Here is a 16,399-nt window from a genome sequence, read left to right as displayed (position 1 = left end):
AGATTTATCAATTTTTAGACCTTTTAGCTTTTCTAGCACTTTCTCTTTAGCTTTTCTAGCTACCATACTCAACTCTGCCCCTTGACTCTCCTTAATTGTTGGGATATTACTCATGTCTTCCACTGTGAAGACTAACACAAAGTATTTATTAAGTTCTTAGGCTATTTCCTTATCTCCCATCACGAGCCTTCCTGCATCAATTTGGATCGGCCCAATTTCTACTTTTGCCTCTCGTTTGTTTCTTATGTATTAAAAGAAACTTTTACTTATCATTTCTACTATTACTGGCTTGCCTACCTTCATATTTGATTGTCTCCATCCTTATTTCTCTCTTTGTTATCCTCTGTTTATGTTTGTAGTCTTCCCAATTTTCTGATTTCCCAGTGCTCCTGGCCACTTTATAGGCTCTCTCTTTTTCTATGATAAATTTCCTGACTTCCTTTGTCAGCCATGGCTGTCTAACCCATCACTGGATAATCTTTCTTTTCTTTGGGATGAATTTCTGTACTGTGTCTTCAATTACACACAGAAACTCCTGCCATTGTTGCTCTACTGTCTTCCCCACTGGGCTCTGCTTCCAGTCGATTTTCATCAGTTCCTTTCTCATGCCCTAGTAATGACCTTTATTTAACTGTAACATCATTACATCTGATTTTGCCTTCTCTCTTTCAAACTGCAGACTGAACTCTACCATATTATGATCACTGCCTCCTAAGTGTTCCCTTACTTAGAGATCTTTTATAAAGCCCGCCTCATTACATAGCACTAAGTCCAGAATAGCCTGCTCCCTTGTGGGCTCCATCACAAGCTGTTCCAAAAAGCCATCCTGTAGGCATTTCACAAATTCCCTTCCTTTGGATCCACTGGCAACATTATTCACTCAGTCCATTTGCATATTGAAGTCCCCCATGATCACCATGACCTTGCCTTTCTGACATGCCCTATCTATTTCCTTGTACATCTTGTGCCCCTGATCCTGACCACTGTTAGGAGGTCTGTATATAACTCCCATTATGGTTTTTTTGCCTTTGTGGTTCCTCAACTCCACCCATACAGACTCCACATCATTTGACTCTATGTCATTCGGTACCGTTGATTTAATTTCATTCTTAACTAAAAAGGCAACCCCACCCCCTCTGCCCACCTCCCCGTCTTTTTGATAAGTTATAAATCCTTGGATGTTTAACTGCTGGTCCTGAACCCCTGCAACCATGTCTCTGTGATGCTTACACATCATAATCATTCACGATGATTTGTGCTGTTAATTCATCTACTTTGTTACGAATACTACGAGCATTCAGGTGAAGCACCTTAATGCTACTTTTCTTATCATCCTGATTTCCATCACCTCTAGTAATATGTCCTAAATTATCCTTCCTTTTTGCTTCATTCCTAGTCTGCCTCGAACTTAAATCCTGCACACATGTTAACCTGCTACTTATCTTTCTACTGGGCTCCATACTCCCTGTTGCTTTATCCTTCCCTCCCCCCACCCCCACTCACAAGTTTAAAGTCCTAATGACCACCCTATTTATCCTTTTAACCAGAACACTGGTTCCAGATCAGTCCAAGTGGAGACTGTCCCATCGGTACAGATCGCCCTGGTTCCAAAACTGATGCCAATGTCCCATGAAATGGAATCCCTCTTTCCCACACCAACCTCTTAGTCACGTGTTTACTTCCTTAATTTTCTTATCACAATGCCAATTAGCACATGGCTTGGACAGTAATCGAGTGATTATGACCTTTGAGGACCTGTTCTTTAATTTCCTTCTTAGTGCTTGATACTCCCCAAACAGGTCCTCCTTCCTAGCCTTGCCTATGTTGTTTGTGCCAAGGTGGACCACAAAGTCAATGTCGTTACAAAGACTGATGCATATCCAATTCCACGGTTGGAGGACTGTGTCAAAAAAGTGGGACAAGCAACTTACATTTCTAAGTTGGACTTGCTCAGAGAGAGCAAAGGCAATTTTGGCTTTCGTAACGCCAAATGGACTCTATCACTTCAAAGTCATGCCATTTGGTATGAAAAACGTTCCAGCCACATTTCAAAGACTGACTAATAAAGTCATTGGCAGGTTACCCAATTGTGTTGTTTACATTGATGACCTGGTGATTTTTAGTAACTCATTGAAGGAACATTGACAGCATTTATTGGACTTGTTTGATTGACTTTGGAAGGCAGCCTTCGTGGTAACCCTAGCTAAAAGAGAATTTGCCAAAACCCAAGCCATCTTCCTGGGCCATGTTATTGGACATGGACAAATGGCCCTATGGGATATGAAAACGTAAGTAATTGGGAAATTTCTCACACTGTCAACGAGAAAAGCAGAATAGCCACACCAGATTACATGAAGCCTTTCAAGGTGGCTATCGATGTCAGTGACGTGGGGGTTGGTGCGGTGCTTCTGCGGGAGGATGACAAGAGGATATAAAGACCCATCGGGTATTTTTCCAGGAAGTTGAACATTCACCAACAGAAATATTCAAGGGTGGAGAAAGAGACTTTAAGTTTGGTGTTGGCATTACAACATTTCAGTGTTTATATTACCAGCAATGCATCTGGGACAATCATATACACTGATCATAACCCATTGACATTGAGATTGATGATTCATTTTTCTAAGGGGGGGGCGGTGGTGGTGTCACAAATTTGGTCCTTTTTTTCTAAAAGCTGTTCCTTTCTCATGGGTGCTGTGTCCTTGGTTTTTTTTCCAGAGGGGTCGTAAACAGCTCCCGGTTCAGATTAAACAGGTTTGGTACAGAAATTAAAGGATTTTGGGAGGCCTTTTGTTTATGTATAAACGGATGAGACTTCAGGCCAAAGTGGTCATGTTTTAGATGTGACCTGTATAATGAAAGGGGAGTGGTCAGCTCTCTAGCTGAAAAGTTCAGTCCAGAACTATTTAGGAGTTCAACAGTGAGCTGTGTAGAAACAGGTTGCAAAACTCTCTGTCTCCTTCTGCCCTTCTAACTTCAACCTATTAGCATTTGTTCCATTTTTACTGTTTTTTAAGGGGGTTTGTTATTGGGACTGTTGTGCATATGTGGAACAGCATAATTAAGTCAAGTTTGGATAGACTGAGTTCTGTAGGGGGTTTTTATTCTGTGCTTTGTGTTTCATTGTGTGGTTTTATGAATAAAGTTTTGTCTGTTTTAAAACCTGGTAGTCAACCTAGCTAACTTACTCTGGTTAATTTTCACTGTGCACTTATCAAAACAAATTGCAAAGAAATGGTCTGGGCTGCCTGCTGAAGAATGTTTTGAGTGGTCTGGCCTACTCCATAACAATCTAGATTGTAAGTAAGTGATTCCCCATTACATGTCCCTGTGGACTGCAAGTAGTTAAGGCTTGCCAAACCAAAGAAAGATTAATTATTCCCTACATTCTACATCCTCTTAGCTGGCCAATGACTTCAACTATGCCAGTAAATTACCCGTTCCTCCATCAACTCTCATTTGTGTAATAATCTGTACTGCAGCACCAACAGGTACCCTTCATCCACTTTGCTTCCTACTTCCTCAAAGGCTCCAATCAATCAGTTAAACACATATCCCTTTCACAAAAACATCCTGACTCTTCCTGATTGCATTATGATTATCTAAATATTCTTCTACAGTCTCTTTAACAATGGATTCTATAAATTTTCTGATGACAAATTTCAAAGAAGAGTCACCAAACCTAAAAGGTTAACTCTGATTTCTCTTCACAGATGCGGGCAGACCTGCTGACTTTTCCAGCAATTTCTGCTTCTATTTCCATTATTTTATTTCCTTTATAGTGAGTTTTGAGAAGATACATGATACATGAACACCAACTAGCCACAAAAAGACATGACCCTCTTTCACTAGTATCCTCACATACAGATGAGGAAGGACACCACTTCAACTGGGACAACACATCCATCCTAGAACAAGCCAATCAAAGACACGTACGAGAATTCCTAGAAGCATGGCATTCCAATCGGAACTCTATCAGCAAACACATCGAGTTAGACCCCATCTACCACCCCCTGAGAAAAGGGACAGGAAGTGACTTCACCACAGGAAATAACATCATCACAGGAAATGACATCACCAACCCAAAGAAACCCAAACATATAAATAGAAACCAGGAATTTTCAGCATTGCTTCGCCTGAGGTCCACTGAAGATATTACCTAATAAGGTAACAAAATGTCTGGAAATGAACCTTTTAGCTCAGCGAGCAAACCTACAGCCAAAATTATTTCCTTTTTTTTTATCATGTTTGGTTTGGAACTATGAATTACAGTTGAGAACTCAATTCTGAATTTTGAGCAGCTGTTTTTGAAAAATAAAAAAAAGAGCAAACATTTGCTGCTAGAAACTGGCCTGAAAAGATAAAGCAGATTACAGCAATTAGTGCTTTAAGACCGCTACAGATGAACTGGCACCAAGGTTCCATTATGCTGAGGGACCACCATGCTAGCTGCATGTTGAATTAGTTAATCAAGGGATGACCAGTGCTGGCCAGCCAATGACAGAGAATGTTAAAAAGGAAAGAGAAACCAAAAGGTGACCTGGTTTTGTTTGGGTTTTGGACCAGGGGGCAGTGTTGCTTTGGAAGCTGCAGGACTGGGCTGTTCTACAGACTGAATTTTGCTTGCTGTAGTTATTCTCAAATTGCCAACTCGCTGAGAGCCGACTTTAGGACATGTGGAACCCAAAGTGAGCATCAGAGAGCAGTTATCGCTGTGTAAGTGCTGTCTCAACACAATGTCAACGATGCATTTCATCACTCTTGTTGATGATTGAGATTAGACTGATGTGGTCATAATTGCCTGGATTGAATTTGACCTTCATTTTGCGGACAAATTCTATCTGGCCAACTTTCCACATTGCTGGGTAGATGCTAATGTTGTAGAGGTACTGAAACTGCTTGGCTGTGCATGTCATCAATTTTTGAGGACAACTCTTCAGTACTATTGTTGGAATGTTTTTGAGACCCAAAGCCTTTGCAGTTCACAGTGCCTTCAAGCTAGTTCTCGATATCACATAGAATGAATTGAATTGGCTCAAGTCTGGTTTCTGTCATATTGGGAAACTCAGGAGGAGGCAGTAATGTGGTATTCATTTGGTACTTGTGCTGACTGAACATGATTGAAAATGCTTCAGTCTTTTCTTTTTCTCTGATGTGTTGGGCTACCCCATCATTGAGGATTGGAAAATTTGATATTTACTTCTGTCCACTACCATTCACAGCTGGATGTTAAAGGACTGCAGAGCTTAGACTTGCTCCTTTGGTTGAGAGATTACTTAAGTTTGTCTATCAAATTCTATTTCTTGTCAGTGGTGGTTTGCCATTGCTTCCCACTCTCAGGGGCAAGTCAAGGAAACAGGTCCCCAGTCAACACCCAGAATGACAATTAAACCCACACAGTTGGCACTGTTTTGAACCACTCAATAGTCACATAATAAAGTGAGCTAACATGTTGCCTCAAACATAGACTGGTATCAACATAAATCTTTTTCTGTTCCCCTTTTAGTGTCTCTTTATCCATTTATAATAGGAGCAACAAGAACTATACACAGTGCACCACTTGCACTGAAGTTTAATAAACAAGCATTCAAGAAATCAAAGTTAAATGGGCCAGAAACAAACCAAATTTAATCATTCATTAATCCTTCACATTCTATTTATTCCCATTTGCAATATTTAAGGTTGTGGGTTAAAAAAGACAGTGTATTTTGACAACTATCATAAAACTTCTTAAAAAGTGATCAGATCTAATTCCAAACAGTGTTACTAAAATGCAAGTTCTGTCTCAAACAGGATAATAAATGCTTTCAAAGGAATTACAGAAAATTGAATCTGGGTCCAACTGCTCAAAAATTCTTTATGACCATTATAGTTAAAGGCAAGGAAGACAAAACTCCTGACACATTGTCTGTCTCATTTAGTGTGAATTTGGCAGAATGTCTGATAAACAAGCTTGCAGTTTTGTTTTTAAAAACCTGCTATATTCCAAGGTATGTAGCACCTTTTCCATAATCCAATGTCTGGCCAAGACCACTTGAATTATTTCCATGCTACGGCACACCATGTGACTATTACCTCTAGATATTTTCCAACCACCAGTTCAAATATTCTATTAGGTTAGTAGCTGCGATTTATTAAGAGAACACACTAACTGCATGCATTTCTCGAGGGACTAATCATTCTTTGTAACAATGCTGCTTACGCAGATTGGCAGACCCCTTATCCTGGCTACACAGCTGTCCAGTAACAAAGCAAAGGAAACATTTCTTAGACATTCAGTCAACTTCACGTTGAAGGTATCAGACATGGAACACTTCTTAAGTTCCAGCAAATCTTATTGTACAAGTATCCTGAAACCTGCAGGTTTTGGCCTTGGTTTATGGTAATACATTACAGGTGCCATGTGAAGGCATGTTGTTGTTTTTGTCCTACATGTTAATAACTAAATTGCAATTTCTTTTTAAGAGCTGGGATGAAGGAACAAGAAGGGATGTAATGAAGAGAAGGAAGAGAATACTTGGGAAACAAAGTCCATCTGAAAGTATCCCCAAAAGCAAAAAAATTACAAGAAAAAAAATACAAACGTGATTATAGACAGTGCTGCATTTAATGGAAATGACACCATTTATAAGATCAGATTGGTGGTTTGGAAAATATGAATATTAAAATTATTGCAAATTGTTTAATACATTACAGTTTTATGAGGTGTGAAATGCATCTTTGTTTTAAGTGTAAAAAGCCTGGTACTGTTAGGGCAATATTTTAATGTCTCTGCCAATTTGTATATTCTGATAGCTCAGTACACCAGTGGAAAAGACAAGGCTGAAGAATCTGTTACAAATTCTACATCAACCAGAAATGCCAAGTTGATGACCTATCCTGACCTCCTTGAGAAATTCCAAGCATCTTAGATGTCAGTCTTCAACCAATTTGATTCACTCCATGCGATATCAAGAAACAACGAAGGGACTGGATAGTGCAAAAATTATGTTCAGGGAAATCTTGGAATCTTGCAGTGAGTAACTCACCCCCTGACTATCCAAAGTTTGTCCATCATTTATAAAGTGTAAGTTAGGAGTGTGATGGAGTAATCCCCACTTGCCTGAATGAGTGTAGCTCCAACAATGCTGAAGAAGCTCAAAACCATGCAAGACAAAGCAGCCAACTTTATTGCCCCCCCCCACTCCCATTGATAAACATCCACTCTCTCCACCATCAATGCTCATTAGCAGCAATGTGCACTGTCTACAAGATGCACTGCAGAAATTGACCAAGGATCCTGAGACAGCCTCCAGTCCCTCTCAAGTCCCGGGGAACTACAAGGTATGGGATCTCTAATGGGGTAGGTCAGGGGATGGCGCTGTGAGTGGGTTAGGGGAGTAGACTGTGAGCAGGTTGGAGGAAGACACTGCAAGTTAGCGAGTGGGTTGTGGGAGGACTAAACTCTCGGCTTTGGCCCTTTGAACGATTGGCATGAAAATGTGGAGCAGGACTCCTGAGCTATTGGAGGATGTAAGAAGGAAGGAGAGAGTATGTGAGAGAGACAGAGCATGTCTGAGAGACTGAGACACTGCATGAGGGAGTGAAGGAATGTCTGGGTGTTATTTCTGATGATGGGAGTGTCCAGACCAGTGGTCATAGTACAGGGATATGGGGCAAATTATTTAGGACTGAGAATGAGGAGAAATGGCTCCACCCAGAAAGTGGTAAGACTGTGGAATTTGCTACCACAGAAAGTAATGAAAGCCAAAACACTGTATGATCTCAAGAACGAGTTGGATAAAGCACATGGGGCAAATGGAATCAAGGGATACGAGAGAAAAACAGGAATAGGCTATTGAGTTGGATGATCAACCATGATCATAATGAATGGCAAAGCATATTCCAAGGACTGAATAGCCTACTGCTCCTCCTTGTTGCTAAGTATGATTATATTTTTGTGGAGGTTAGGGGTGAAAGATTGCATTTGTACAGAAGTGAGTGAGGTAAAGTAGGTGAGTGACAAAATAAAGGTGAGTGAGAGCATGTGTGTGAAGGAACGTAACAGCATACGTAGGGTAAAATGAGACAGCCTGAATGTGTGTTTGGGAGGGTGTGTAGAATGGAGTGAGAGACAGGGGGTGTAAATGGGAGGCTGGGAGAGTGTGTGTGTTGGAGTGCCTGAGTATGTTCGATTTTATGTATACACTGAGACTGAGAGTGAGTCATATAGCCACCATCCCTCCACACCTCCTACTCCTCAAAATCCTATCTATAAAGGAGATTGCAGAAATCAAAAGGCAACCAGCTTCTGAATCCACTTTCAAATTAATTCTGCCATCAGAAGCTCAGACTGTGAACACAGAGGTGAACACAGGTCCACTATTAGTTAAACTGAACTTAGCTTATCCACATCCCCTTCTCTAGTGATCAGGGCTTGGTGCCTAGACTGCCTCTATTTTCTCAGCTCTGTTTCATAACTGAGTTAGCAAGGCAAGATTTTTGCTGCTCGCCACATTTTCATAAATTGCTCATTTATTTAAGGTACAATCGTTTTAGAAATGGTTGTTTTGAAAATTATATTTACTGTTCCACCAAGCCTTAACTTTGTGAAATTCATTCACCAATCACATACCCTACCAAGTGTGAGAAGAGTTATAAAATTATAAGTTATGCCTGGAAAGTTCTTTACGCAGAGGGTGATGGGTGTCTGAAACGCATTGCCAGCTGGTGGTAAAGTCGGGGATGATAATGTCATTTAAGATGTATTTAGACAGATACATGAATGGGCAGGGAACAGAAGGATACAGATTGTTAGAAAATAGGTGGCAGGTTTAGGTAGAGGATCTGGATCGGCGCTGGCTTGGAGGGCCAAAGGGCTGTTCCTGTGCTGTAAATTTCCTTGTTCTTTGCTCTTCCCCAATGAAACAAAAGTTGGACAACCAGGATATACAAGGTATTTAATGATATCGAAATCGTTACTGGCAATGTAGAAGACTGAGGCACAGCTTGGAAACTCCTAAAAGGCAGTTTTAGACAGATATCAGGAAAATTGCTCTTCATACAAAGAATGACCAAGACATAACGTGGAGTCTTCATAGAATGGGTAAAATACAAACCATTTCGATAACAATTGATGTTTCACTGAGATAATTATGAATGGACGAATGGTCTTTCTCATTCATAGACATCTTGCAACTACAATTCTTTCCCAATCAATTTGTTTTGTAACTGTGAAGAAATGTGAACACCCACCTGTCCATTCGCAGTTGGCAAACGATACTCAATATGTCAACCACCCCTTCATTTTTCAGCTGATGGCATCCAATAGTGATGGCAATAAAACAGCCTGTTCTCCCTATCCCAGCACTGAAAGAAAAATGATGATTGTATTGAATAAAATACCACTTGTTTTATTTATTATTTGAAATGTTATGCTTTAAATGGTTTTATGTAGCACAGTTTTCTTAATAGTTTAGCTCAAATAAGATAATGATTGCTACTCAAAAGTCAGGCATTACTTTAAAATATATTATTAAGTTGTCACTGTCAGCTGTAACAAATTTGGTAGCATTCTCACCTCTTGGTATAAGATTGTGAGTTCAAGTCCCACTGCAATAACTAGATTAAAAATATCAAAGCTGACATCTCAGTTTTTTTGGGTGAAGCCTTACAAAGAGACCTTAGCTGCTCTCCAATTACAGAGCTCTCATACAGAGGGACTCACAGCACTATCCAGACAAAGGGCAGGAAAGGTATCCTTAATGTCCTGGAAAATATTTATCCCTCAACTAACATTGCAAAAAACCAGATCATCTGCTAATTTTCACATTATACTCTGAAGGAACTTGCTCTGTATGAATTGATTTCTGTTTCTACATTTAAACAATGTCTGTATTTCATTGGTTGCAAAGTGCTTTGGGATGTCCTGAGATCATGAAAGGTGCTCTATAAATGCAAGTCTTTCCCTTCTTTTTGAATATTTGAACTGAATGGATCAAATGAATAACTTTGAGAACTGAACACTATGCTTATTTTAAACAGGTTTCATGAGTTTAGCTATTTTGAGGAGATTATTTCTAAGGGGGTTTAACTAAATGGACAAGTGATTAATTCCTCCATAGCCCTATCTTGTCAGTTACAAAATATGTGAAAGTTCAGAGTTTGAAAGCACAGTGGTACACTGGTTAATACTACTGCTTCATAGCACCAGGGACCCATGTTCAATTCTACTTTGGCTGACTGTCTGTGTGGAGTTTGCATGTTTTCCCTGGGTCTGCATGGGTGTTTGCTGGGTGTGCCAGCATCCTTCCACAGTCTTAAGATGGGCAGGTTAGCCATGGATTAGCTATGGTAAATGTAGTGCTACTGGATAGAGATGGTGGGTCTGGGTGGATGCTCCTCGGAAGGTTGGTGCAGACTCAATGGGCTGAATGGTCTTTCCATGTAATATCAGGATTCTATGACACAATGAAGTGATGCTGTAGGATATGAGGCAGTAAATATGGAATGATTCACTGATTACAATAAAAAAAGCAGATTGTGAGGGGAAGGGGGAATTCTGAAAATATGACAATATCAGATCATACCACAGCAATAGCTCATTCACAAGTTCACAATTGTGCACATTTCATCATGATTCATGAGAGTGTGGGTGATTAATTCAATTAAAAATACCAGTGATGAATATTTGACCATTTTACTATTTGAATAGCTTGTTGGATTTCTAATATTGAGACGGTTAAGCTTTAATTTGTTTTTGATATTTGTGCCAGTCATGGTTCAGTTAGTAGCACTCTCATCCCTCAATCACATGGTTCTGGTTTCAATTTGCCACCAAGGTCTTAAACACAAAGTTCAAGGCTGCTCCTTCACTGCAAAACTGAACATGTACTGCGTTGTTAGAATGCTGTCTTACTGATGAAATATTAAACTGAGATCCTATTTGGGTGGATGTGGAAGATGTAATTGCATCATTTAAAATGTCCTGGCTAATATTCTCAATCATTATCACAAAAACAGATTATCAGGTCTTTATTACATTGCCATTTATGGGAGTGCACTGTGAGTAAACTGGTTACTCCATTTCAAAAGTACTTAATTGGCTGTAAGGTCACTTCTGTAAGGCTGTAAGGGCTTCTGGTGGTTATGAAAAGCACTCCATAATAACAAGTTTTCATTTTTGTGTATCCAAAACATGACAGTCTCATCCATTGCCAAGTTTGATTACAGTACAAAACTTTTTCAGTCGTCTTTCCTAGAAATGAGAATGAAAGATCTTTTATAGACAGCATTGTTACAAACACATTACCTGCAGTGTACAACAACTGGTCCTCGACCAGGTGATTTCTGTCTGGTCTCCTCCACTTTCAGCATGAGTTGTAATAGTGGCTGGGCACTATCAGGTGTCTTGTGGTCAGGCCAGGATTTGTACCAATAGTGTTTTATGTTTTGGGACTTGCCTTCATGCTGGTTGAAAAAAAAACAATGATACAACAATATTAATTTAGGTCATACTCCTCTTAACTTCATTCTATCTCATTCTTTTCCAAAACCTGAAAGTCATGGCTATCACTACTTTTTCCTCAGTCTTCCCTTTCTGGTACCTTTTACAGGTTTTTAAAACTTAAGCTTGGAATCACCTCCTTCTTGATTATCACACCTACTTTTCTTGGGATGTTCTACATTATCATTTTTCACTCTTCACCAATGATCTTTACTCAATAGTAAAAGAAGTATCATTCCGCATGGCCATACTTTGGCTTTGAACCTCCATTATTTAAATTGTGCCTTTAGGAATTAACCATCATATAAATGCACATATTAATTTTAATGGCAGAAATATTAGTTACATTGCAGAAATTAAATATGTAACGCAACTAACATATTCAGTGAATGGGGAATTAATATAGAGAGATTTGGAAAGGAGTCATTAAATCATGCTGAAATCACTCCTTTAAAGTCTTTCAATATTTTAAAAAATAATTTTTAAAACCGTGATGTCAGAACAAAGAGCCAGTTGTTTACAAAGGTTATGCTTTGCTTCTGGAATGCATTCTCTGTGTGACATGGAGTCCATTGTTCAGTTTTGGTCAATTGTTCACCTACACAGTGGAGAAAAGCAATAAGGCACGTCCTCAAACCTAAAGGAATAATCTGTGAGAAAAAATTATAGAAGGCTAATCTGTACAAATTTAAAGTGGGATTCCATCAATGTTCAAAACTGTACAAGGGTATGGATTACTCCAATGGACACATAGATATAAATTAGTGAACATTCAATTCAGGAGTCTTTCACTAAAATCATAATACTGATAAGGACAATCTGTCAGGCAAGCTATTACATATGTCCCTTGCCTTTAAAAGAGTTCATTTTTAAGAACTTCATGCGCTGCATAGAAAATGTCACAATCCTATTAGCAGTCAGACAGTTTTACATTTGCAAAGACATAGAAATCAGTTGCTTGCTTGCTTCAGAGCTGTGATATGCTTTAATGGTTTAAATAAACTAATCCATTGGCTTACCGAATCCTTGATGTGTGTTTGATTATTATATTATTACCATTGACATGACATGGTGAACAACAGTACAATACATCTTGCTGAAAAGGCTTGCATAGTCAGCGAGCAAGTCAAAAACATGGGGCTTAATCTTACCAGGAATTGGCTACATGTCATTTTTGTCAAATTTCATGGAGAGTACCACACTCTTTTGGCACCCAGCTTATCTGATGGTGGTCCAATTCTCCCCCTCGCTGCAGGCAGAAACACCATTTTTGGGACATCCAGGATTCCTGGCACTGACAATACATTTTAAAGGCTGTTGTGCACACAGTAAAGCCTTGGAAATTGCAGATAATGAGAAATTGACTGCAGTTGTGACATTGATGAAGCATAGTGCCATACAGCAACATGTCTAACCTTTTCACTGATCACTGATGGCAACCATGAAAACTAGGAGAAAGTGAGGACTGCAGACGCTGGAGTACCAGAGTTGAAAAATACGGTGCTGGAAAAACACAGCAGGCCAGGCAGCATCCGAGGAGCAGGGAATCGACGTTTCAGGCATAAACCCTTCTTCAGGAATGAGGCTGGTGTGCCAAGCGGGCTGCGATAAAAGGCAGGGGGGAGGGAATTTGGGGGAGGGGCGCTGGGAATACGATAGGTGGAAGGAGGTGAGGGTGATGGTGATAGGCCGGAGAGGGGGTGGGGGCAGAGATGTCGGGAAGAAGATTGCAGGTCGAGAAGGCGGTGCTGAATCCGGGGGTTGGGACTGAGATAAGGGGGGGAAGGGAAATGAGGAAGCTGGAGAAATCTACATTCATCCCGTGTGGTTGGAGGGTTCCTAGGTGGAAGATGAGGCGCTCTTCCTCCAGGCGTCATGTGGCCAGGGTCTGGCGATGGAGGAGGCCAAGGACCTGCATGTCATTGGCGTAGTGGGAGGGGGAAGTTAAAGTGTTCAGCCACGGGCTGTTGGGTTGGTTGGTGCGGGTGTCCCAGAGGTGTTCCCTGAAACATTCCGCAAGTAGGCGGCCTGTCTCCCCAATGTAGAGGAGACCACATCGGGTGCAGCGGATACAGTAAATGATGTGTGTGGAGGTGCAGGTGAATTTGCAATGGATATAGAAGGATCCATTGGGGCCTTGGAGGGAAGTAAGGGGGGAGGTGTGGGCGCAAGTTTTGCACTTCTTGCAGTTGCAGGGGAAGGTGCCGGGAGTGGAGGTTGGGTTGGTGGGGGGTGTGGACCTGACGAGGGAGTCGCAGAGGGAGTGGTCTTTTTGAAATGCTGATAGGGGAGGGGAGGGAAATATATCCCTGGTGGTGGGGTCTGTTTGGAGGTGGCGGAAATAACGGAAGATGATATGATGTATCCGGAGGTTGGTGGGGTGGAAGGTGAGGACCAGTGGGGTTCTGTCCTGGTGGCGATTGGAGGGGCGGGGTTCAAGGGCAGAGGTGCGGGAGGTGGAGGAGATGTGGTGGAGAGCATCGTCAACCACGTCGGAGGGGAAATTGCGGTCTTTGAAGAAGGAGGCCATTTGAATTGTTGGGTAGTGGAATTGGTCCAAACCAACCGACCGACTCCCACAGGTACCTAGATTACACCTCCTCCCACCCTGCCCCTGTAAAAACACCATCCCATATTCCCAATTCCTTTGCCTCCGCTGCATCTGCTCCCAGGAGGACCAATTCCACTACCGAACAATTCAAACGGCCTTCTTCTTCAAAGACCGCAATTTCCCCTCCGACGTGGCCGACGACGCTCTCCACCGCATCTCCTCCAGTTTCCGCACCTCTGCCCTTGAACCCCGCCCCTCCAATCGCCACCAGGGCAGAACCCCACTGGTCCTCACCTTCCACCCCACCAACCTTCGGATACATCGTATCATCCTCCGTCATTTCCGCCACCTCCAGACAGACCCCACCACCAGGGATATATTTCCCTCTCCACCCTTATCAGCGTTTGGGAGGGACCACTCCCTCCGCGACTCCCTCGTCAGGTCCACACACCCCCACCAACCCAACCTCCACTCCTGGCACCTTCCCCTGCAACCGCAAGAAATGCAAAACTTCCGCCCACACCTCCCGCCTGACCTCCCGCCTGGCCCCAAAGGATCATTCCATATCCATCGCAAATTCGCCTGCACCTCCACACACATCATTTACTGTATCTGCTGCACCCGATGTGGTCTCCTCTACATTGGGGAGACAGGCCGCCTACTTGCGGAATGTTTCAGGGAACACCTCTGGGACACCCGCACCAACCAACCCAACCACCTCGTGGCTGAACACTTTAACTCCCCCTCCCACTCCGCCAATGGTATGCAGGTCCTTGGCCTCCTCCATCGCCAGACCCTGGCCACACGACGCCTGGAGGAAGAGCGCCTCATCTTCCACCTAGGAACCCTCCAACCACATGGGATGAAGTAGTTTTCTCCAGCTTCCTCATTCCCCTCCCCCCACCTTATCTCAGTCCCAACCCTCGGATTCAGCACCGCCTTCTCGACCTGCAATCTTCTTCCAGACCTCTCCGCCCCCACCCCCTCTCCGGCCTATCACCCTCACCCTCACCTCCTTCCACCTATTGTATTCCCAGCGCCCCTCCCCAAAATTCCCTCCCCCCTACCTTTTATCTCAGCCCGCTTGGCACACCAGCCTCATTCCTGAAGAAGGGCTCATGCCCGAAACGTCAATTCTCCTGCTCCTCGGATGCTGCCTGGCCTGTTGTGTTTTTCCAGCACCACATTTTTCAACCATGACAAACTGCCTAGCTTTGTGTCTGTGCTAAAGGCAAGGCAAGACAGATATACTGTGAGCTTGTTAGCCCTGGCTGAGGGGGCAAGGTGCAAAAGGCCAAGACAAAACAAAGCAGTGATACTGCAAATCATCAAAGTAGGATCAAAGTGAGTGAGCACTGAAGCAGCAAGTGAAGTTTTCTGATATGAATTTTGATCTGAACCACAAAATGGCTGTCAGTAGCAGCATGCAAAGTGTCCTTGCAGCAGCCTTGCAAAGAGAGGAGCCAAGGCGCTCCAATGTGCAGCACTGAAGTCCAGAATTGTATTGAAAATGGATTGGAGATGTGCCATGATGGTACAGTGAGGCTGGTAAGTTTTGGATGCCATGATCAGTGGGTTAATGGTATGTACAGTTGCTGCCCATGGAGTGTGCATTGAGAGGTTGGTGCCTGGTGTCCAAGATGGAGGTCCGGTGGAGCAAGTGGAGAATTGTCAGGAAACCATGTTGGGAATTGTCAGTATTGGTTTCTATCTAGTGCATGATAGAATGGGAAAATATCAGTGAGTACCATTAAGTGATAATGAGGGTGATGATAAAACTATAGGATATAGAAGCAGAAGTAGGCTATTCAGCCCATTTAGTCTGCCTCATCATTCAGTGACATCACATCTGGGGTCCTAGCACTGATCCCTGTGGAACCCCATTAGTCACTGCCTGCCAGTTTGAAAAGGATGCATTAATTCTTACTCTTTGTTTTCTCTCTGCCAACCAAATTCCTTCTCAACTCTGTCATAAATGTGCGACCCCTTACTCTTAGATTATTTCTTCTGCTTCTAGGCTGTTCCATGGGGGGGGAAACAACCTCTCTGTCTCCACCCTGTCAAGTCCCCTAAGAATTTTGTGTGTTTCAATAAGGTTGCCTCTCATTTTCTTAAATTCTAATGAGTACAGGCCCAACCTACTCAAGTTCTCCTCATACGACTGTCCCTCCATACCTGTGATCAGTCTGAATTGTCTCCAATGCCAGTATATCGTTCATTAGATTGGGAGCTCCGAAGAAGACTCCACTTATGGTCTTTGAGTGATACTCATCATCAATTAGCTTCTTGCCACTCAGTAGTGAGAATCTCATTTTGCTGTTCAAATCTTGGTTGGAAAATGGGACTTATTGATCTTAATGTCA

The 16,399-nt window shown here is 42.2% G+C and overlaps 1 protein-coding gene across 1 annotated transcript in view; it reads right to left on the bottom strand.

The window, feature by feature from the left end:
* Positions 1 to 16,399, bottom strand: part of LOC140457908 (receptor-type tyrosine-protein phosphatase R-like) — a 223,248-nt gene that overhangs the window by 28,070 nt on the left and 178,779 nt on the right. The window contains exons 12-13 of the mRNA XM_072551685.1: positions 11,291 to 11,448; positions 9,235 to 9,348 (exon numbers count right to left, since the gene is read on the bottom strand). Coding sequence (XP_072407786.1) covers positions 9,235 to 9,348; positions 11,291 to 11,448 — 272 coding nt within the window. The remainder of the gene's footprint in view (positions 1 to 9,234; positions 9,349 to 11,290; positions 11,449 to 16,399) is intronic.

This window comes from Chiloscyllium punctatum, chromosome 32 (genome assembly GCF_047496795.1).
Source record: "Chiloscyllium punctatum isolate Juve2018m chromosome 32, sChiPun1.3, whole genome shotgun sequence".
NCBI classification, from domain to species: Eukaryota; Metazoa; Chordata; class Chondrichthyes; order Orectolobiformes; family Hemiscylliidae; genus Chiloscyllium; species Chiloscyllium punctatum.
Note: the sequence above shows the minus strand (reverse complement) of the source record. Positions and strands in the feature narration are given on the sequence as shown.